Raw genomic sequence first — 24,183 nt, 5'->3', positions numbered from 1 at the left:
CAGCAGGCAGTAGGAGGCAGAGCGACTGAGAGAGAGAGAGACAGAGGGCATAATGCCAGCTGTCAGATCAGAGGCCAGATGAGGCATATTGATGGGAAGTGACCGTCACCACACACCCCATTGGGATCCCACCTGTCAGAGGGAGCTAGAGAGACGAGCATCCACACATACGCACACACAGAGAAGCTCTCTGCTCTCGTCCTAACAGAGAACAGCTTTGTATGCTGGCACCACTGTACACAGAGAGCCCCCTACTGTCTGTAGGTCAGCTGCATCGAGGAAAAAAAAGAGGAGCAAAAAAGCCTCTGCTTTTATCGTCCGGCCCTTTTTCCTTTTTATTTTCCTCGAAAACCCTTTTCATCACGTCTCATGCTTCCTCTTTCCATTTCCCCGAAACGTACGCGGTCTGAATCCTTTTCTGTTTGTCCCACCATCCTATTTTACGGGCCTAAAGGGAGTCAAAGGAAGGATGGGAAATGGAGCGAAAACGTTTTATGTACTGTAGAAGACACTATGATGAACATTAGCATCTGAATAGGCGTTTCCTGTTTTTTCTTCCCCGATACTTCCTCCTCAGCTTCTGTTAAGAGCCGGCGGCTCGGTTACGGAGACAATGGCGTCCGTGTTTGCCGCGCACATAGTTGCTCTGTTTATGAACTCGTTGTGGTGAGGAGGAGCCCGCGCTTTCGCCCGACACTCCTGCCAAAGATTTTTCGCAGGGATTAGACGGAGAGTATATTGTGCGCGTTATCGGCGGAGGCTCAGCGGCGGAGCCAGACGCAGCTTCCCGGGAAATGCTGGGGAAGAAGAGTGGAGGCTCTTATCTCGGCGTGCCTGGAGTCCCTGGGGCCGGCGTGCACTGAGAAGCCGGCTGCCATGGGGAGATGTTTATTAAGCCGGGCTCTTAGCTGTGCCACTCCGCCACACAAGCGAGCCATGATAGCGCCGTGCCGATAAGCACTGGCACACTAAACTCAATCTGCGGAATTCGGGGGGCTTGTAAAGAACTCGGAAGAGCAGGCGAGAGTCGGGGAGTCGAAGCCGAGAAGAGTCGCGCCTTAAGCCCCGAGAAAGTGGATGCTTAAATTCTGAGCATGGCCTGCGAATACTCGGCTCATGTCGTGCGAGCAAAAATATCCAGACGTTAATGACGGCAGGAATGAGGGGAAGTTAAGAAAAAACAGTAGGGAGGAATTATCGTCGGAGTGCTGCCGCAAGGCTGGCTGGTGCTTACATCATGCTATTTCTGGTCGCTTTTTCTACTTGCCCGGACTCTGGAACGGGGCTCAGCGGGAGGCGAAAAAGCAGACAGCGAGAGGAGATGTCGGAGTGGAGGCAGTATCTGTGCACCAGCAGCATAATTAAGCAGAGAGCGATCCCCACTCTGGCCCTGCAATGCGATAAGATCTCCAGCCGTCTCCTTTGTCGAGAGCTCCTCTCCACTGACTACACTTGAACCTTGCTGGCTAACGAAAGGGGGCCGCTCCCTCTCAAAACCCCTTTCAAAACTGAGAACAGCAGCATGAGAAACGTGTGACTTCAGTTTTTAAAAAGTCCTGACTTTTATAACGTAAAAAGTCCTCGAGCACATCATCAGGGCTTTGCGGCATCCGCAGAGAGGCCTTCTCCAGCAGCTGGCTTGGCTCAGAGGGTTGAGGGTCTAGGCTAACTCCAAGATTTTATGAACCCCCTGGAAGGGGAGCACTCAATCTCTCTCAGGTCATCTCTATGACCAAGCTGGCAAAAATCAGCTAGCAAAGCCAATAAGGCATCAACAATGACGATTATGGAAAAAGTTGATGTGTCACTTAATAAAAACCAAAGTGCCCTATAATGCTCTGTAACTGGGCTGCACAGCACCAGTCCTTGAGGCGATTTCCAAGCAGTTTGGTGATTTCCTGACTCAAACCAACCTGATTCAACTCACTCGTCAACCCCTAAATGATCACGAACCACCGGCAAGCCCGAAGTTTTATTCCAAACTTCTATAATCTAAGAATAGCACAGCCAGTTTGCATTGAAGTCCCTGTAGTTACTCAATAATAAGCCTTAATGTGTAATAAGCCTGAGATTTTAGGGGGTTAATAGCCAGGTTTGGTGGGTGTGTTTGAGTAGCCAAAGTACCAAACTGTGCTAGACACTGAACCTCTAGAACCAAAGTTGTGCATCCGCAAAAGCGTCTTATCTTCTTAAATGTGTCTTTCATTCTTAACTTCATACTTAAGGGAAAAGTTGAGACAAGCTGTTATTCTTCAAAAACCTCTTAAGAAATTCCTTCATTTCTTTCTTAACCTTTCTCTTGAGAACAATTATAAGAACAAGCCGTATTCTTGGAAAAAACTTCTTATAGATTATTTTTTTAACAGTAAGACTGTCACTCTAGTTTTACACTAAGAATTGAGAAGGTAAACCTCTTACACTGCAACTTCTAATGAGTTTCACAAAATATAACAGCTAAAACAGTTTTTTCTTATAGTCTTTGTTTATAGTCTTTTTATGAATGTTTGGTTTACCTTCTGCTTGGTTTAATTTCTAGTAATCTGTAAAATGTAATGTGATGTTGCTAGTCTTCTAACTTCTTAAGTTTTTTAATGAGAACTGCACTTAAGAACTCTGGACCTCATTCTGCAATATCCTCCTAAGTTTGTTCTTAGATGTGTTGTTGACAAAAGGTCCTAAGAAAAAGTCTACATCGGTTTCATGACGTGTTCTTAAAGCGCAGAACTGTTCTCACCTTTGTGCTCTTGAGTGTATGTAGATTCTGTTCTTACCTAAGAACTAATCCCACCTAAGAGAACAGTGGTGCATGTTGGGTCTTCGTCAGAACTGCGCAAATGTAGTTTTAAGAAGAAATTTCTTCCTAAGAATGGTTGGTGAATGAAGCCCAACGTTATGAACTTCTGAGTGTTTGTCTAAAGATTTTTTGTTGGATTTTTTCTTCAGAAAGCCTTCGTGAATCCGGCCCCTTGATCTCAACTGTTCATACGATACATGTCGTTCCGACAGGTTGAAATACAGTACAGAAAACGCTGGGTTCCAGTGTGGCTTCTATTCTTGCACCAGAAAGAAATCAATTGGTCAGAACAATAAATGGTGGTTGATGACTGACGAAGGGAAACCACAGAAGGAATAATTAGTCAACAATTATCCAATTCATCAAACAACATTCCTTGGATTATAGAAATAACTGGTAGCTGCAGCCCTAGCTAGCACATGTGGGCTCTGCAGGACATTGTGAGCTGCCTGGAGGTGAAGCGCTCGATCCCTTTTGGCAGTGATGCCAAGCTGCGAGCCCGTTACAAAGGGCCTGGGAAGATGGGTAAGAGCTGCGGGCTGCGGGCCGCACCGGAGTGACCATGGATCGAGGACACTAATGGAGCATTCGGCCCACACAGACGCTGATTATGACAAACAGACCTTGTCCAGCTCATCTCTGGAGCTCTTGTCTTGTCTACTTCGAGATTCTGTTCATTAAAAGCAGAGGGCGAGTAGAAAGGGAGGGCACCGGCACCTATATGAGAACTCAGAGGAGCCGGCTTCTGTCGAAGAGTCTGCCGGAGTTCCTCGAGGCTGTCATTGAATTAGACTGACTCCGGCGCCCGAAGGCTAGCAGACCAAGGAGTTCAAGAAACGAGCGCAGTGGTGTGAAGTCACAACCCTGGCTAACAAGGGAGAGTGTGGACTTCTCCAAATAGTACAGACGAAGGCAACTGAGTACAAATTCACACATGGACAGTAACAAGGTTCCATTGCAATGGGGGGCTAGCTACGATGTCACATGTGACCTTCAAATGAGGCCCGAGTCCCAGACGCATGCGAAGCCAAGAGGCCGCACATCGCCATGGCTCAGAGAGTGGTCTGACGCAGACGCTGTAATAGGTGCCCAGCATCTCGGCCTGTGGCAGCCGAAATGAAGTGTTGGGAAGGAGAAGGGTCACGAGGCGACTTAGCGGGTGCGCCTTCCCTTCACTCAATTAACCTCCCATCTGGAGGAAAGATGAAAGAAACAGAGGGTTAGAGAAAGGGTGGTCCTCCCTCTCTTTCTCGGAGGTAAAAGGAGAAGGTCATGGAGAGAGTGCGGGGTCAGGCTAGGCAGTAGCTTGGGAGGGATTTTGAGGGGAAAGGAAGGGTGAAGAGTTCATGACAGATGGGCTGATTCTCCCACTGATCCCCAGATGTTAACAGGTGCCTGAAGAGTTCTTTTGGAGACAAGCTCATTTAAACGTGCCCGCCAGCTCTATTCTCTCCAACACCAAGGGCAACAGTAAGAAAACAGTCACCACATTTCATTTTGCCTAAAGCACAGGCATAAGGCCTGCCTTCCCAGCACCCGTGCACATGCATAGCATCACTGCCATAACCAAACTTAGTATCTTTAACTCGACAAATGCGAGATCATACGTGACTCAGATCCCGAGTTATGAGCCAATGAAGACAAGAGATACACGTCATCTGCCTCTCACCGTGTGGAACTGGTGGATTCATGTGTCCATCTACATTCTGTGTAAAACTGACCAATGGACACTCAGGAAATCACTCAGGACTGACCATCACGTCAGAAACTTTCAATCACCTCGGACTCAGACGTGAAATGGTATGTGAAAAGTTTACAGCTGGTTTTGGAAAGCAGTGATGGAGAACATTTATCTACTATTTTATTCATTCATTACACTATTTCTGCAAAACTAAGACCATCTTAGTAACCAAGAAAAAAACTTTTTTTTTCCTTTTTTCAGCTTTAGGGATGAATTATTTCTTTCCACAGAGCTGCAGGTCAAAAGGGCCTCATTACGGACAGAGCTGAGATTGTTCTGAACGTTTGATGTACAATATGTAGGTTTCATGTTGGATGCAAGAGCCTTTAAATGTGCATTGAAGAATCTGTGCAAAAATGAAGAAAACGCCCTCAGAGCCCAGAGGGTTCAGGTGCATGTAACAAGACATGTTCTAAGTGATTCAGGACCTTTTCTGTTTGTCCATTCATCATGAAATGTTCACACAATGTAGAGGGCAGCTGACTTATGATGCGACATCCAGTGGCAAGTACTGGGCTGATATCAGGAGAAGAAGATGGATCAGATATTGAAACAAATCGAATTCTGTGCTAAAGTAGTTTGAGCACGATCGTTTATTTTCAGGTCAAACATGAAAACTCAAAGGTGACAAGTTCAGGGGATCGTTCCTTCGGTGGCATCATTCTTACGAGAACATTTTAGTGACTGTAACCTGTGTAATGTTTTAGTCCATTCAGACCAACACATATGCAAATCCGAGTCATATCCAAACACTGCACTGCTTTTTAGGTATTCTGATGTTTTGTTAGAATTTTGTTGCTCACAATACCAACGTTGAGTGACAAATATGTTAAAATTTAACGTCTTACTTTGAGACTCAACAACTATTATAAATCGGGGCCATTCTTAATTACTCTGCCCATCATTTGTGTTCTACTGGCTACACTACACTTGTGATGTACTTCATAGACACGCACTAAGCTCTCACAGCAGTTACAACAGTTCTCAGAAATAAAGACGTTCTGCATCAGTTTCCGAGGCCAGCTAAATGGAAGGTGACCGTCTTGACTGCTAATTTACACATTAATCTTTTGTCGTCCACCGTTTGAAAGCTACTAACGCACAAAAAATATCTTAGAAAGTGAAAACATCTTACATGCAGTTAATATCTCTCATATTGCTCATTATTTGACTGTTTTAAAATTATGGTAACATTTTTTTACTCACACTATTATAAACAGTTTTAAGTCATTTTATCTTACCAAAGTGTCTCATTCCATTGACACATTATTCTACTTGTTTTCGAGGAATATTGAAGATAATTTTGCTGACAAGTTTAGGGGATTTCAAGAACTAATGCTTAAAACATGCAAAATGATCTGCCAATGAAATCAGACACTTTCATAAGTCAAAGTAAGTAAAAAAATGTTTAGAAATAAGTTAAATCATCTTAAAATAATCTTACAATGGTCTCATAATAAGAAACAATAAATATTTTGACTACATTTAAGATGTTTTCACTTGCTAAGATACCATTTATTGCACTGTGGAAAAAAATACAAATATGTGAAAATGAAACCAACTTTTCCACCAACAAAACGCGGCTCCCTTTCACATTTCGGAAATATTATCTTACATCTAACGGGCTGTGAGAGATTCTCCCCCAGAAGTCTGTGCTGGCAGTAAACACTCACAATTCCCAAAACTAAAATCTCATCAAATCTATTATGTTCATCATGAAGGCAATGAGTCTGCATGTATGTCAGATGCTCATTTTACGTAAAGTGCTTAATTAATAATATCGGATTTTAAAGTTTAGTAGTGTTTCAAGAAAAATAAACGATAGACATTGATTTTGACCTTCTGTTCCCCTTCTCTCTTTTTGGTGTTGTCCTGTCTGTGACGTTCCATTGTTGTATGTATCTTACATCTATGTCTACTTGTGTAAAAAAACTCAATAAACACTTAAGTGTAAAGATTGATTTTGACCCAACTTCAGGGTTCAGTATCAGTAGTGGAAAAGAAAGAGTGGCACTGTGCCATCTCTACGACAGTGAAGATAAAGGAAAAGAAAGGGAACAGGTCCTATTTTCTTGAGGCAGTGAAACAACATGTCAATCGCTGTTACACATCACAAAAAAACGACGTTATTTCCAAAAGAAACATGCGGTTCTCGCGCAGGCACAGCCCTCTTTGCCCTGCATGAAAGGTTTGGGTGAATCGGAGTAGAAATAGAAGAAATATTCTCAGCCAATCATTCTGCTCACCTCATACATTTACCTCATTCTTCTCACAATAATGTAAATTAGATGGACATGATTGATTTAGCATTTTCTGAAGTAATCAAACACATTCAGTGGTGTTGAGGTCTGGACTCTGGGGTGGTCAGTCCATCGTTCAGCTTCTTTGTTTGATGTGCCCGTCTCCTTTTCTCAGTGAGGTTCTTCTTGATCAGCTACACATCCTTTCAGACCCACAGCGCTGAGTCGTCTTCTCACAGTGGAAGGATGGACAGAAACACCTGTGGATGTTTTCAGATCTGAAGCAGCTTGATTTTCTCCTCTCTCTCAGAGATAAAAGCTTTGAGTGCTGTTTATCTGATGGGGGCAAGTTCTTCCAGGTGGTTGTTAGGAGCCCCAGTTTTCTCTGTACTTTCTCCTAATTTATGCAGGTGAATTATGTGATATCTGAAATATCTTCTGAAAAATGAATATTTCAGTCTGGAAATTAAACGAAGGACAGTCTCAGACTTTTGCACAGTACCTTGTATTATAAACGATGCCAGTTCCACACCTGTCAGTAGTCATATTGATCCATGACCATAACCCACTGTGTATCTTCAGTACACACTCTCTTTGTTCCCAATGCTGGTGGACTGAACTATCAGACAGTGCTGAGCGTATATATTGGAGTGAAATTCAACATGGAGTTCATATTTTCACAGAAATACCAAAACATCATCTGGCCCTCCCTCATTCCACAGTTCGAGCTGCTCAGGGCATTAAACTACCAAAAACATACACTGCACCCTGCAAAACATGATATCTAAGCATGTGAAGACATCTTTAATCCAGCCTAATACATCTAATAATCATTCACCCATATTTCTCTAAGTCGTTATCTAACACAGCTTTCTTATTCAACTGGTAGATCATTTTACCTCGTTCAAGAATTAATGCCTTGACGTTCTGCCAATGAAGTAAGAGATTTTCTCTTATTAAAATTACTTAAGTAAAATTTCTAGAAATAGGATAAATAATATAATATTTACAGCAATCTCAATCATTTAATCATCTTATCATCATTAAGCTTACAACAACCCCAAACATTAGACATATTAGATGTCATGACTAGATGTAAGATAGTTTCACTTTTCTCATGTTTTGCAGTGAAAAATGTCAATATGCTGTAACACTAGCGATATGCAGTAGTGACAGTGTTTATGGATCTATTGAAAAAGGACCATCGTGTACTTGTTGACGAACGTGGTGGGTCTGAGGCGCCGTTTAGCTCAGAGGGGTCTGGACTGACCAGTGACAGCTTTTCCCTCCGCAGACAGACGATCTAGGCGGCACAATGAGCTGCACTGACACTGACGAGGCTAAATGTCGCTGCTGCCAACCTGGCATGTCACCTTCGCCACTCAGCTCGACGGCGTCCGCTGTGTTCACGGCACATGTTTTCAGTCAGGCCCGATGTCGCTGTGAGTGGAGCAGGGCTCCTTAACACTAATACTAAAGCAAAAACTAAACAGAATTACTGAGAAGGAAAAAACTCTACAAGTGTGTTTGGTCTTTGAGGAAAGCTGGAGCCGAGCTGAGCTCAGACTACTGTTAGTTTTATTCCACTCCCATCAGAGACCTGCTATCATCATCACACTAAAACTACAACTAAAACTGAAACTTAACAAAAACTAAAATGTCCCTTTTTAAAAAAAACTAAACTAAAACCATTACTGCACATTTAGGACTAACTTAAACTAGATTAAAACAAAAAAAAAACTATTATTAAATTATAGTTCATTAAAACTACTACTACAATAAAAGTCATTAACTGTAATAAAAACTATTTTCAAAAATAAAACTAAAAACTGTAACGTCCACCTCAAAACTAAACAGAATTACTGAATAAAAACTTTCAGTTTTAGTCCTTTCAGTGCGTGGATGAGTTAGAAGTGTGTTTAAGGTCTTTGAGGAAAGTTAAAGTCGAGCCGAGCTCAGTCTAATGTTAATTTTGCTCTAAACTAAAACTATCACTGCACCTTTAAGACTAACTAAAGCTATACTGAAACCAAAAACTAGTTCACTAAAAATATTACAAAAATTAAAACCAGCAGTGACAAAAGTGGCAGCTTTCACAAATATGAAACCTAAAAACTGTAATGTCCTAAAAACCTAAAAAAAATGAAATTACAGAGTAAAAACTTTTAGTTTTAGTTTTTTTACAGTGTGTAATTGAGAGTTTAGAAGTGAGTTTGTGCGTCTGGTCTTTAAGGAAAGGTGGAGCCGAGTTGAGCTCAGTCTACTGTTAGTTTTATTCTACTCTTATCTGATACCTGCTATCATCATAATACAAAACACTTCAGCTAAAACTGAGACTAAACAAAAACTAAACTGAAACCGACCTTTTTCAAAAAAAGCTAAACTGAAACCATTACTGCACCTTCAAGACTAATTGAACATGAACATGAGTGGAGCAGAGTTATTATAGTTCACTAAAACTATTACTAAGACAAAAACTAGCAGAAAAAAGTGTTTTTCCACAAACGAAAACTAACTCAAAACTATAATCCCCACTACAACTAACTAAAAATAAACAGATTTAACGAGACTACGCTTCAGTTTTTTCAGTGTGTAACTGAGTTTAGAAGTGAGTTTGCGTGTCTGTCTTTGAGGAAAGCTGGAGCCGAGCTGAGCTCAGTCTGCTGCTATGTTTCTTTTATTCTAAAATAATTAGACACCTGTTATCATCATAATACAAACCACTACAGCTAAAACTGAGACTAAACAAAAACTAAACTAAAACCACTAAGGTACCTTTAAGACTAACTAAGCTGAACTGAAATAAAAAATCTAAATAAAAACTAAACACATTGCAAAAAATGGTATCTTGTCAAGTGAAATGACCATAATTCTAGTCAACATCTGTAATATTTCCCATTTTAAGTTATGCACTTATTTTAAGATTATTTATCTTATTTCTAGACATTATTTACGTGTTTTAGGGCATTTTATTAAGTATAATTATCTCACTATACTGGCAGATAATTGAGCTGGTTTCAAGCTCATTTCTTACAACAAGCAAAACTATCTGCCAATATAATAAGATAATTTTACTACATAAAATTCCTTAAAACAAGTAAAATATGTCTAAAAATAAGGTATATAATCTTAAATCAAGTTTACAACAATCTCACCAGGAGAAACATTAGATTTATTGACCATATTTAAGACAATTTTGCATGACAAGATGCCCTTTTTTGCATATGTCAGCTGGACAGACACTTCGGCATGGCATGATGTGGCAAACGAGAATGGCACAGTAAAGAGTAATAAATGGCGCTTACTGCTGCTGCCCAGCTCCTCGAACAGGTACTTCACCTTCTCCCACTGGGTGGAGTTCTGACTGGGTGGAGGCTGCAGTGGTACGAAGGCCCTGTGATGGATGACATCGATTAGCAGTAATTCACCGTGACTGATCGGCTACTGTAGCATCTAAACTTGTAATGACCAAAACACTCAAGCTGTAAATCCACAATCCCACTTAAATCACGCTTAACGTCGAGAGTCGTTAGGTGAGGCCGTCGGAATGAAATGTATGCATGAAAACATGCATGCAGTAAATGCAGGAGCAAGTGCTGGTAATGCACTAAGAATGTGCTTCAATCATCTCTGGAGGAGACCCTCAAATGAAGGGTTACGGTGACCAGGCTGTACAACACACACTGACACAGATTACGGTCTGCCCTATAGACCCCTGTAGTCGTGCGTCATTCTGTAGTCCTCGTTATGCCCATATTAGGAGTTCCGGGTCTGAGCTCCATTTCTCTATGGCCGGAATGAATAGGGTTTTAGAAAAAAGTCGCCTCTAGCGCCCCCTGTGTTAAATAAACATGTTCAGAACCCGATACGTTCTGTCCTGTGAACATTCTTCTTTCAAATATCATTGGATCCTCTGAATTACGAGGTCGTTAAAGAGCCTTAATGCTAATATTGCTACATGCGAGCTAAAGCTACTGCGCATCAATTTGACGTCACTAAGCAACGCGAAACAAAGGCGGGCTGTGCCGGAGCTGTGCTACCTTATCAAAATGTTCTACCGTAGCGCAGAATTACCGGTATACCCGTAAATAAAACCTCTAGGTGGGATATTCTGATAGGCTAAAACTCCTTATCAAAAATACTACCAGTATTAAAACTACGAGGCTGAATTTAGCTTAATTTTTCACAGCTTCCTGTTTGAATGTTCCCGTTCCACCTTAAATGGTGCAGCAGCTGTGACTAGCTATCACAAGCATTAGCAAATGAGACAAAACACTGACCTGTCGGTTCTGAGAAACAGCAAAAATGATACTCAGCTGTTAAGCGGAAATAGAGAAACCTCCTCATATCAGGCCTTTCAACCCTCCATGAAGCCGAGTCAGCTTCTTTTTCGCTGCTGCTTGTTCGAATTTTCCCGTTCCGCCTTAAATGGTGCAGCAGTTCAGAACGTGACTGATGCATTTAAGGTGGAAAGGGAAAAGTCGAACAAAAAGCTGGCGAATGTCCTGAGAAAATGTCCTCAGAAAAATGTCACCAAATTAAAATAATTAGGATATTCTGAGGGCCGAAATCAGTTAATCAGGGGGTGATAACCTGATTAAGGAGGCTGCCAGTCTAATGACGTGAATTCAGTGCGCAGTAGCTTTAGCTCGCCTGTAGCAATATTCATATTTCAACAACCTCGTAATTCGGAGGATCCAGTGTTATTCGAGAGGAGAATGTTCACAGGACAAAACGTATCGGGTTCTGAACATGTTTATTTAACACAGGGGGGCGATAGAGGCGACTTTTCGAAAACCCTATTCATTCTGGCCATAGAGAAATCAAGCTCAGACCCAGAGCTCCTAATATGGGCAAAAGAACATAGCACCGACTACAAAATGACCACACGACTACAGTGGACTATTACTGAGCATAACTAGTAAAGGATGACACAGCGGTTTTCAACAGGAAAAAAACATTACACCTGCTTTATTTTATTGGTATGATTGCACAAACAAGACCACGGTGTCCAGTAAACATGTAATTAAAGAGGAATTCCACAGATTCTTCTACATTACTGCATAATTCAGTACTGAAATGTAAACAGTCATTCAGAAGTGCTGTGATGTGAAACGATCCACTGTTTCTGTTTACTATATTCTCGTAATGTATTGTTATGCATGTTTAACAGGGCCCCACTGTGCTCACACAAGCTGGGCTCGGTGGGCGAGTGCCCCCCCGCCCCCACCCCCCGTGTGTATGTATGTGTGGTACTGATATATTCCTGAAATAATATAGTATATGAGTAACAGCACGGATATTTACCTGAAATATTATAGTATATAAGAACTGGTACAGATATATACCTGAAATATTACAGTACACAAACAGTGCTACTGATATATACCTGAAATATCATAGTACAAAAGCAGGACAAATGATATATACCTGAAATATTATAGTATACAAGCAGTCTAAATGATATATACCTATAATATTATAGTATAAAAGCAATGGTACTGATATATACCTGAAATAATATAATATACAAGCAGAGTTACTGATACACATCTGAACTATTATAGTATATGAGTTGCGGTACGGATATATACCTGAAATATAGTATACAAGCAGTGGTACTGATATATATGTAAAATATTGTAGTACAAAAGCAGCAGTACTGATATATACCTAAAATATTAGAATATACAAGCAGAGGTACAGATATATACCTGAAACATTATAGTATACAAGCAGCACTACTGATATATACCTGAAACATTATAGTATACAAGCAGCACTACTGATATATACCTGAAACATTATAGTATACAAGCAGCACTACTGATATATACTTGAAACATTATAGTATACAAGCAGCACTACTGATATATACCTGAAACATTATAGTATACAAGCAGCACTACTGATATATACTTGAAACATTATAGTATACAAGCAGCACTACTGATATATACCTGAAACATTATAGTATACAAGCAGCACTACTGATATATACTTGAAACATTATAGTATACAAGCAGCACTACTGATATATACTTGAAACATTATAGTATACAAGCAGCACTACTGATATATACTTGAAACATTATAGTATACAAGCAGCACTACTGATATATACTTGAAACATTATAGTATACAAGCAGCACTACTGATATATACCTGAAATATTATAGTATATGAGAAGCAGTACTGATATATACCTGCAATATTATAGTATACAAACAGCGGTATTTATATATATACTGGAAATACTGTAGTACACAAACAGTGGTACAGATATATAGATAAAATATTATAGTATATTTGCATTGGAACAGTTTCCAGTCATCTTTTTTATCCATAGCCAGAAGCAATCGTTGCACATGGTTCCTTTGAACTAACATGTTTTGCATGTACAAATCGCAATCCACCCACAGGCTGTGTGACTTGTGTGGCTGAGGGGTCAAAGCAGAGCTGTGGATAGTGGATATGTTCATGTTAGAGAAAACACAGAGCACCGAGAAAAACCCTCCCACCTCCATCTCCTGGTAGCAGAGCTGTCTGCAGAGACACGGTTTCATAAATAGCCCCTGGTCGTACGCTACAGCCTCTTAGCGGATTAAGCACACCGCTTCAGTCCTCTAAACGGCTCTTATTAGAAAGAAATATCTGCTGGAGCAGCATGTCCAACATGAGACTGAGGACGATATTTTGCCAAAACGCAGACGTCTTCTCATTCGTTACACTGCTTTAAGCAATTAGGAACCTTAACCACATACCAGGTTAATTAGCCAAAACGCCACTCAAAGTGACACAAGCGCAAGTGAACATCTAAATTAGCGACTGGCTGGTGGAGAGTAACGAGGACGAGGACCAGCAGTAGAGATTGAAACGTCACATTAAATCGATGCAGGAACATCAAGAATAATACAAGAAAGGAACTTTATATCAGGGGTGGGCGATATGGCAAAAACAATGTATCACGATACTTCAAGACGTTTTCACACGATATGGATCACGATATTTAATTTTTCTGAGATTTAATAAGCTGGAAGGGACGAGATAGAACCTGCAGTGCTATAAATAAATTAATTAAAAAAATAAATAAATAAATAAATAAATAAGCCACATAAATGATTTTAATACACTGCAGGGCATATCGCAATCGCAACAACTAGCATTGGTATTTTGTCAATATTGTGCCTGAGAATACTACAAAAAAATGATATATCAAGTGAAAATATCTCAAATGCAGTCAACACCTCTAATATTTCTCATTTTGAGATTGTTGCAAGAACATTACAAGATTATTTTAAAAACTTCTTATAAAACTTCTTATAAAAATGTCTCACTCCATTTCTTGACGTAAGCAACGTTACCTGAACTATTTCTCAAAACAAGTTTAAATGATCTGCCAATGGAATAAGACACCTTCCCAACTTCAAATGACTTAAAACAAGTAAAAGTGTATGGAAACAGGTCTGACAGTCTCACACGTCTCAGAACGAGAAACACTAGACATACTGACTAAATTTAAGATGTTTCCGCTTGTAAAGATGTCATTTTTTGTGATGCCCTTTTCTATCGTTTGCACTCATTGCCAAAACAAGAGCACATGAATCAATCTTGCGGATAAATCTCTAAAATCAGAAGGCTGGCGGCGAGCGAAATGTCTTTAGGGCTCTCGAGAGGACCCCACGAATTAAATCAGTCCAGTGTGAACACAGAAGGCCGAAAGAGGTCGGGCCTCAATTTGAGAGCTCCAACCTTGGCCGGGGCCAGTCAGCGCGCTGACAAAAACAACCAGGCTTGGACGGGCACTCTACAAATGAACAGTTGCAAGTGCCATGTGTCCACCTTCGCACAGAAAGAGGGGAAAAAGCTATCATGTCCTTGCACATCAAAAGAGCCGCAAAACAATCCCCGCCGGTAAAAAGGGGCATCGGGGGGCTTCAAAAGGTAAAGTGGAGATGAAATTGCTTCTGTCTGAGGCTCCATCCTGACTTTTAAATTAGGCCCGTGTCACATGTCGCTCTGATCAAGGCATCCTCGTCCCACGCGAGCGCCGTTTAACGGTTGAAAGAACATTAAATTATATGACCTGAGGAGGGAGCACGTTAGTCCCGAAGAGTGGAGGTGAAATTCATTATGTTTATGCTGTGCAGCCTCAGCCGAGCACCAACTGAGCAAACTTGCGTTTAAACGAGTCGCGCCGTATTACATGACAGCACATCTATATATCATGCCTTCCGTTAAGCCACCTCATCAAGGACAGGACGTCTACTGTGGCTAAAGCCCGGAGAGGAAGACCTCTAGCTTAGCACAGCAGTCTCCAGATCGCCAAGTCCAACAGCTTTAGAGCAGTAAAACCACTTGAGGCCACTGGTGAAGTGAATTTGGCTTGGATTCTGTTGCCCTTTCAGCATTTTCCCACCATCAGACAGGAAAATTTAACTAGGACTGTTATATTAGAGTCATTCTAGGCTTTTTTTATTAAATGAATCATATCAAATTCTAAGCACCACAGAAGTAGAAGGGTGATGCCATATTTTGAGGTAAAAACATGTTTTTCTGCTATTTTAACTGCAATAATCTGTACATGGTTATGAAATATATGAATTAAATGACAAAGAAAACAAATAAACATTATAAAATATATAATGAAAGTTGTTGTCCCCAGGAGTTGTGTCACTGGTGTTACCGCGTAACAGAAAATCTCTTATTTTGAAATAAAAGTCACACTGATGACATCACTTGACTTGCTTTTACCTGTTTTCTGAGGATCTATGAAGAAAAGCACATGGTGAGTCCACTGAGTCTTTCAGTTATCAGAGATTTTCTCATTTAGCTCATGATTTCATATGAAGCTTTTAGCTGAAGTCACTGGTGTGACCGACTTTATTCTGAGGTAATTGCGAAAAAATAGAACACAAATGGATTAAATTCCATATTTTAGTGGATATTCCCTGATTGACAACATGTGGTTTGATGCTCAGTAGCAGCCATTCTGTAAAATGCATTTTTCATTAAAAATGTCTCTGGTGTTACTGTCTCTGGTGTTACGGCCTCTGGTGTTACTGTCTCTGGTGTTACTGTCTCTGGTGTTACGGTCTCTGGTGTTACTGTCTCTGGTGTTACGGTCTCTGGTGTTACGGTCTTTGGTGTTACTGTCTCTGGTGTTACGGTCTCTGGTGTTACTGTCTCTGGTGTTACTGTCTCTGGTGTTACGGTCTCTGGTGTTACGGTCTCTGGTGTTACGGTCTCTGGTGTTACTGTCTCTGGTGTTACGGTCTCTGGTGTTATGGTCTCTGGTGTTACTGTCTCTGGTGTTACGGTCTCTGGTGTTACGGTCTCTGGTGTTACTGTCTCTGGTGTTACGGTCTCTGGTGTTACGGTCTTTGGTGTTGCTTTTCTTATGTGTACGTGTGTTTCTTAAGTGGAGCGTCTGAGGCAGGAATATTGTGACATCAGCCCTCAACATTACTGACATCACACACACAAATGAGCCTCTTACTGAATGTTTTACTGGGTGCTGTGAGAATCCTGACCAGTCAATTTGTTTTGTTGGATTTCATTCACATGATACACCATGTAAACAATTTTGGTCAATGTTTAATCATGGCCAGTCCTTAATCATTAATCATGTCATATCAATGCTTAATTAATGTGTTTTCCATATATTGGAAGGTATACAGCACTTACAATATGCAGCAATATAACTGCAATATGGTTTTTCTGTCCATACTGTGCATAAGGGGCGCATCGATTAATCGTTGATTACTTGGTGATCACGCGTGTTTCTTGTGCTCACTAGGAACGTTTTGACATTACCGCTTACTGGAAAGTTAACAAAAGCGCGATGGCAGCCTTGAGAACAAAAAGTCTGGGAGAATTTCACGCTTAACTCTGAAAAACGGTTTTCAGTTTGGTGCTCATGTCTGTGTGATGCGTATTGTTTGTGTGATGTTTATGTGTAGATATGGCCGTGTGCTTGGTGATGCACAGAGAACTTGTTGATGTGATTAAAGAAAAACTGATTTAGTTTTGTTATATTTTATTGCTGCTATTTTGTATGACTGCATTATTTATTGTATAAATTTTGACAGGAAAAAGAAGCTGTTTTATTTTTTGTATTAGCAGGAAATTTCATTAAAACAGTGAATTTGTATTCATCATTATATTCGTCTTCATTGTTAGTTAGCAAATGCATAAAACAACCTCAAGCCAAATTTAAAGGCTGATATACAGTTACATAGCAGTTATTTGGTAATTGAGCAATTCATAATCTGAATAATCGATTAATCGTTTCAATAATCGAGCAAAATAGTCATTTGTTGCAGCCCTAAAGAAAACTGCCCCAACGCTTCATTAGTAGATTCATAACTAACAGGGTAAATGTTCTGATTTCAAATATCGTAGTATCGCAGTATATAGTAAAATCACAAATATCGCAATGTGACTTTTCCCCACAGTATCGTCAACCTTAGTCGGCAACTTTCTCTCAACAAACAGATCTAAAGGCCTAAACAAGGACACAGTAAGGGCATCTAGAATGTATTTCTTTTAAAATACAGATATAATGGCGTCTCCACCAGCCTGTATATGATGAGGTACCCTGTTGAGGAAGTACTCTTTGTTAACCAAACGACAGATAGCAGGCTTGCAACTACAGAGCGCTTGCATAAAAGAAAAAGAGCTTGGACAAAGAGAATCTTCATACAAAAAGGTAGCCATCAGTATTCTGACTCCCTCATGGGTTCTAAGACTGCGGCGTTCTTTCACGGCTCATGCCTGAGGTACTGAGTGGGTGTAGAACCATTGGTATGACAGGGATGGTGTCTTTGAAATGAGCAGGTGGCAAAAAGTAAGTATGGATTTTATGACAAGACTATTCATCATTAAAAAGTTAATGACAAAAAGCCTTTCAAACACAGAAACTGACAGGCAGGTGTGGCGTAAAGGCTGGGAGTCGTGTACTTACCCAATTAAGAGAAGTGCAGCGCACACGACGACAAACCCAACCGTGTACCTCAGCGCGTTTTTGGCTTGCTGGAAGAAGAGAAGAAATGAACACACATCAGTTTACGCAGTGATGACATCTGATTCCACACGGTCAGTGTAATTAGAGAGGATATAACGGCAGGACAAAGTCTGAGGAGCTGCTTTAGCCTTGTGAAGTGGTGCAATCTCCAGCTTTCCAAAAACAAAGAACTAAAGCCTGGGGTTCACTACACGACTTTTAAGGTCTTACCAGATTATAAAGACTGGGCGTCTCACACTGTCAGACTGGACTGGATTTTTTTGGGCGACTGAAATACTGGGGATCCACAGTAAACGATTAGGGATCACACACAACTCAACTTTTCAGCTGTTGGTGAACCGAACGGAGCTCACTGAACTCACTGAACTCTTGCATTCTCACGTTTCTAACGTGAGCTGCTGCTGCTGGTTTCTCTGCCGTTTGCGCTGAAACAGTAAAGAAGCAGCAGGTAAACATGTTTAAGTGAGGAACATAATTTAAAAAAGTGAGCAGTTTGGTGTTTTTAGAGTTTTAAATGTACATAAATGCACAGAAACTTGGTTGTGCCTTAAACTCAGCTCATTAAAAAGCTTCGCTCCACATGTGAGACTTTCCACCATTTCTCTTTGTTTACTTGCTGTATTTTCTTCTTTCATGCTCTCTCAGTTTTCATTGGCCGTTTTCAGGAATCCTTTCAGATTGAGTCGTTGACCAGTTTACTCTAGATTTCACTCAGAGTCGGGTTAAAAAATCAAACATGTTTGATCAACTCTGACTGGTCTGAAACGTGATAGGGAGGCAGTAAATTTGAGTCTGTGCCCCTCACAAACGACTCCACTCTCTCTCCAACTGTTGACTCCAACTGACCCAAACATCTGCAGACTAGAGCCGACCAACACAGACTCAGACTCACTGAGAATCGGGACTAAAACCGGGGTAAATGCTGTGTAGTGTAACCCCGGCTTGTGTATAAGCTTGTCATTATATATGCAGCATATATTTATGTACCACTAGCTATATATCGCTGCTGTTGGAACAAAACCTCACATCTCCAAAATGGTAACTTTACAGGAGAAGGAAAAAACCTACTTTACTTTTAATGTAAGTTAATGGAACCAGACTTTCTCCCAAGTCATTTTGGGCTGTTTATTTTGTTCTATTCACCATGAAATTTTCACACAATATAAAGACCAACAGGCATTTTCAAATTATGTCAAAAACTGAAAAATAACAAAAATGGAGATACGAGGTTTTGTTCCAACAATGTTTTCCAGTTTTGCTGTGATGACTATCTATCACAGCATACAAAAAACAATGAAAGGGGATTTTTAGAAAAACAAATCCCCAGAATTTAATCGTTGAGATGTAAACAAAGTCATTTAGAATGATTTGACTGTAGAGAAACAGACTCTGGTTTACAGTGGCAGTGATAGGAACCAGACGTCACAAAGTCTACAATGCAAATATTGTATTTACTATCTAAAATGACCTTTTTAGTGCTCATATGTCATACTGAACATCAGTCAGAAGATGATCAACCAACTTCTAAGACTGAACTTTGGAGGTGTGTCTGCAGATTCTTTGGGGAACTGAAAGTGAGGCTCCTGAAAAGAATGGAAGCTGGAATAAAGGTGAAGAGTGACTCACTGACTCACACAGCTGATAGTAGAGCTGCTGAGGCTTCTGTGGAACTTTTAAAAGTACAGTGGGGTAAAGTTTTTTTTATTTAAATTGGGAAAGTTTTAGGACTTTTTCTAAATTAAAACAAAGTTTCTTCACTATTTCAAAATAAATCCAATTTGTGGGACTGACCATGTTCAGGTCTTTGTACGAAAATGTCGTTTATTCTTTTAGTCTGATCTCTTCCAGTGAAGCTCGAGTTCAGACGACTCTCAAGTGGATTTGATCTGCTGATCAGAGTCTTTTGTGGAGTCTGTGCAGCTCGAGTGCACACCGTCATTAACGCAGAAGAAGGAAACACCACCAAATACTAAGAAATTCTGAAACTCATATTCAAATTTCACAGATTGTACTTTTGTTATGCAGAAAAATTTATATTAAATAAGAAAAGGGATGCAAAATAAAAGTGACCTCAGACTTTTGGACCCCATTTTGTGCTTTCTGCTTTTTTCAGGCACTGAATATAGAATAACTTGGCCATTTTGACAGGAAATTAAATAAATGACAGGTGAACTTTTGCACAGAACTGCAGCTCTTAGAGGCATTAAATGCTTCAGACATCTGGTTCCCATCACCACTGCTGCAAACAAGTGTGATTCAGAAAGTGGCATACTTTACATCAAACCACACTGAATGGCCTTTACAGCTTAACCTTTTAATTAGACAGAAATTAAGATGCTCTTATTTAATAATAGTGAAAATAATGAACCTAAAAAGAAGCTAAAAACAGAAATAATCACAAATCTCAGCTCCTATTTGAATTTATTGATTCTAAGCTTTTTAAAAATAAAAAAAGGAATATTTTATATTATTGTACAACCCCATTTCCAAAAAAGTTGGGACGGTGGGCAAAATGTAAACAAAAACAAAATGCAATGATGCGCAAATCATTTAAAGCCTATATTTAATTGAAAATAGTACAAAGACAACAAATCAAATGTTGAAACAGAGAACGACAATAACAGATTCCAAAAAAGTTGGGACAGGGGCAATAAAAGGCTGGTAAAGTTGTGTAATGGTGGTTAATTGGCAACAGGTCAGTAACATGATATATAAAAAATGTATAAAGAGCATCTCAGAGAGGCGGAGTCTTTCAGAAGTAGAGATGAGGAGGGGTTCACCACTCTGTGAAAGACTGCACCATCAAATAGTGCAACAATTCAAGAATAACGTTCCTCAACATAAAATAGCAAAGAACTTCTGCTTTTCATCATTTACGGTACAGAATATCATTAAAAGACTCTGAATCTGGAGAAATCTCTGTGTGTAAGGGACGAGGCCAAAAACCAGTATTTGCTGGCCGTGATCTTTGGGTCTTCAGGCAGCACTGCATTAAAAACAGACATGATCCTGTAGTGGAAATCACTGCATGGGCTCAGAAACACTTCTGAAAAACACTGTCTGTGAAAACAGTTCATCACTGCATCCACAAATGCAAGTTAAAACTCTAAAACACAAAGAAGAAACCAAATATAAACAGGACCCAGAAACGCCGCCGCCTTCTCTGGGCCTGAGCTAATTTAAAATGGACTGAGTGGAAGTGGAAAAGTGTTCTGTTGTCTGTTTCATCAAATTCAAAATGTGCATATATTTTTCAAAAAACAACAAAATTTCTCAATTTCAATATTTGATTTGTTGTCTTTGTACTATTTTCAATGAAACACAGGGCTTAAATGATCTGCTCATCATTGCATTTTATGTTTATTTACATTCTGTGCAGCGTCTAACTTTTCTGGAAATGGGGTTGTTGTTCATTTCTTAATTTCAGTCAGGTAATGATGGACTACCATCCCAAATCCTCTCTCAGCCACGTCATGTTCTCGCACAGTAATATTTAGCCCTAAAAACAAGAATTAGGCCCGGATTTGAAAGGTATACACAGCATTTACAACAAATCATCTGTTAGTATCTGCGCAAGCCACCCAAATATAAAAGGTCTATTAGGCATGGAGCAGGAGATCAATATGGAGCTTGCGCAACGTCTGCTTTGATGATTGTGAAAATTGCTGACATATTTAGAAGAAATTACTTGTTTTCGCTGGTGGTCAGCAGTCGAATTACACATAAAAATAAGCATCAAACTGAGGCTACTAGGTCGTATTGATTTCACCAGCCGGCGCTGATAGATATGCAGCAAAATCAGAACAACAGAGCGACGCGATATTTCACCACCGATTTTTTGCTCACTTTCAGTAAATACGCAATCAGATTTGCCAGCTTTTTATGACCAGGACTCACTAAGTCTCACTAGTATGATGTGTAAGACACCGAAGGGAGGGAGGATGAGTGGTAGAGTGAGAGAGGGAGCGAGAGAGAGAGACCCTGTCAACTCTAAATCAACACTGCAGAGGAGGCGCAGGCTCCTCAGCATGTAATCTCCACATCACTGTAGTGTCCTTGGAGACAAATATTTGAAATTTCTGCGAGCGCACGCTGCCGGAGAAGAAAAAGTGTTTTTCATATGCTCCGCCACCTCGCCGCGGTCCAACTTTCTGCTGAGGCAGCCTGCCTCGATTTGCTGGGCTAATATCGGAGAACTGTCATATCTGTAATCAGGTAATCTTTACTTACTTACGCTTATCTCCAGCGGCCCACTGCTGAAATTAGACTTCCCTACACAAACTCTCTGTTCTGCTTTAAATGCAAGCGAGGCCGGTTCTGTGATTGCATTTCGCTACAGGCTCCTGTTTGCGCTGCGTTTACACTGACGATGGTCTTTCTGTATGTGGGGTTTCTCTATAGGACGGCATTCCCTCCAGGAAACGGCACAGAGGGCAGGGTTACGCTGCATTTACGCTGGTGCGGTGGGGTGAAGGCCTCTGCATTTTCTAGTGGAAACTGTGTGACCAGCTTGTCAAAATCGGAAAAAGTGGAAAATCAATGCCAGGAAGTCATAAATACAACGGTTACAAAACAATGAATATAATTATTTTGAGCACATAATTGCGATTAATCACAATTGTCTCACTTGCTCAACTTCAGTAGTTTTTACCCTTTTAGAATTAAATTAGCAATTAAATCACAATTGACTTTATGTTTATGATTCATTGCATTATTTTAAGTAGATAACTTTGATTATTCGCACAGTTTTGTGTAGATAATCGTGATTAATCGTGTTTGCGCAACTTCACTATTTTTGTCCTATTAGAAAGCAATTAATCACAATTAAAATAACTGATCATGATTAATCATTATTTTGAGTAGATAATTGCTAATAATCGTTTTGTCTCATTTGCTTAACTTCAGAATTTTTTCCTTTTTTTCCTTTCAAAAACAATCATGATTAAAATTGATTGTGATTAATCGCAGTAAGTAGATAATTTTGATCACTCACTATTTTGTGTAGATAATCGTGATTAATCGTATTTGTCTTACTGCGCAACTTCAAGATTTTTTCCCTTTTAAAAAGCAATCCATCAAAACTTAACTAATTGTGATTAATTGCATTACTTTAAGTAGATAAGTGTGTTTAATGGCATAATTTGGTGTAGATGATTAATCTAATTGCATTTCTCAGATTTTTTCCCTTTTAGAAAGCTGTGCTTTTTGTTATAGCTATATTTATGGACAAAGTAACCTTCCTCAGAATGTATTAAAATTTTATTCAGCAACTTCTAAGTATGCTTCTAAACATTTAAAATAATTAGTTGTGATTAATCACATTATTTTGGGTGTTTATTTGCAATTGATTGCATTTGTTTTATTTGCTTAAATTTGAGTAGGTAATCGTGATTAATCGCATTTGTCTCATTTGCTGAACTTCAGGATTGTTCGCCTTTTCGAAAACAATTAATCACGATTAAAATAACCAATCACGATTAATCGCATTAATTGTGATTATTCGCACAATTTTGTGTAGACGATCATGATTAATCGTATGGTAAGACTGATAAACTGTCCAAAAGTTTGTAGACACCTGTTCATCCAATGTTTCTTGTAAAATGAAAGGTATTGTTGTTTTCCCCACATCTTCAACTCTTCACTCTGCTAACTCTCGTCAGCAGTAACAACACTCCTCATCACTTCAATGTGAACGAGCTAGTGCTAGCACCACTCAACTGCTGAGGCTCTGCTTAACGTTTAGCTGTTTTACAATCTTACCAAGCATTTGCTGACGTTATCCTCGTCCTTCTCTTCATAGTAGAAGTAAACAAACGGAATCCAGAAGAAGACGCAGAAGAGGATGATCGAATAAAGAGCTGTAAAAAAAAAAAAGATGAAAGAGTTACTCACTGCATATGCATTTACTTCACTGAAGTGAGTCATAACAGCTCAGTCATAAAGCTTGGACAGCTACAACGAAACCACAGAACTATTGATCAAAACGTATGAAGGGGTTTCGGGTTAATCTGACTCCTCTGCAGTATTGATTCCTTTGTTTACTGGAAGGTCCACACAGGAGCTTGAATACAGGAAAATAAGCCTGGCACAAACAGCGGAATTCATGTAAAGGCATCTTTAATCTGCCTAGCTGAATCCCAGGATTTCCATACTAATTCCATATTAATATATATGTATATTTCTTTATTAATAAAGGCTTTGGCTGCTTCGTTGGTAAGTTATTACGTCACCCATTCAGGAAGGTCTGGGAATTGAATATATATCTTCTAATAAGCTTAGAAACTAGAAAGCTGCAGCCGTTTGATTAGATTTGACTAGAACATCCTAACAAATACAAGCCAATTTGTAAACAATTTAAGAAGATGCCAATTAATTCAACGAG

The 24,183-nt window shown here is 39.8% G+C and overlaps 1 protein-coding gene across 1 annotated transcript in view; it reads right to left on the bottom strand.

Moving 5' to 3' along the window:
- lmbrd1 (LMBR1 domain containing 1) overlaps positions 1-24,183 on the bottom strand; it is a 203,421-nt gene that overhangs the window by 111,346 nt on the left and 67,892 nt on the right. The window contains exons 6-8 of the mRNA XM_036583441.1: positions 23,562-23,659; positions 17,742-17,809; positions 10,081-10,169 (exon numbers count right to left, since the gene is read on the bottom strand). Of these exons, the coding sequence (XP_036439334.1) occupies positions 10,081-10,169; positions 17,742-17,809; positions 23,562-23,659 (255 nt within the window). The remainder of the gene's footprint in view (positions 1-10,080; positions 10,170-17,741; positions 17,810-23,561; positions 23,660-24,183) is intronic.

The sequence above is a fragment of the Colossoma macropomum genome, unplaced genomic scaffold (genome assembly GCF_904425465.1).
Source record: "Colossoma macropomum unplaced genomic scaffold, Colossoma_macropomum, whole genome shotgun sequence".
NCBI classification, from domain to species: Eukaryota; Metazoa; Chordata; class Actinopteri; order Characiformes; family Serrasalmidae; genus Colossoma; species Colossoma macropomum.
The sequence above is the reverse complement of the archived record's forward strand: the minus strand, read 5'-3'. Positions and strand labels throughout refer to the sequence as shown.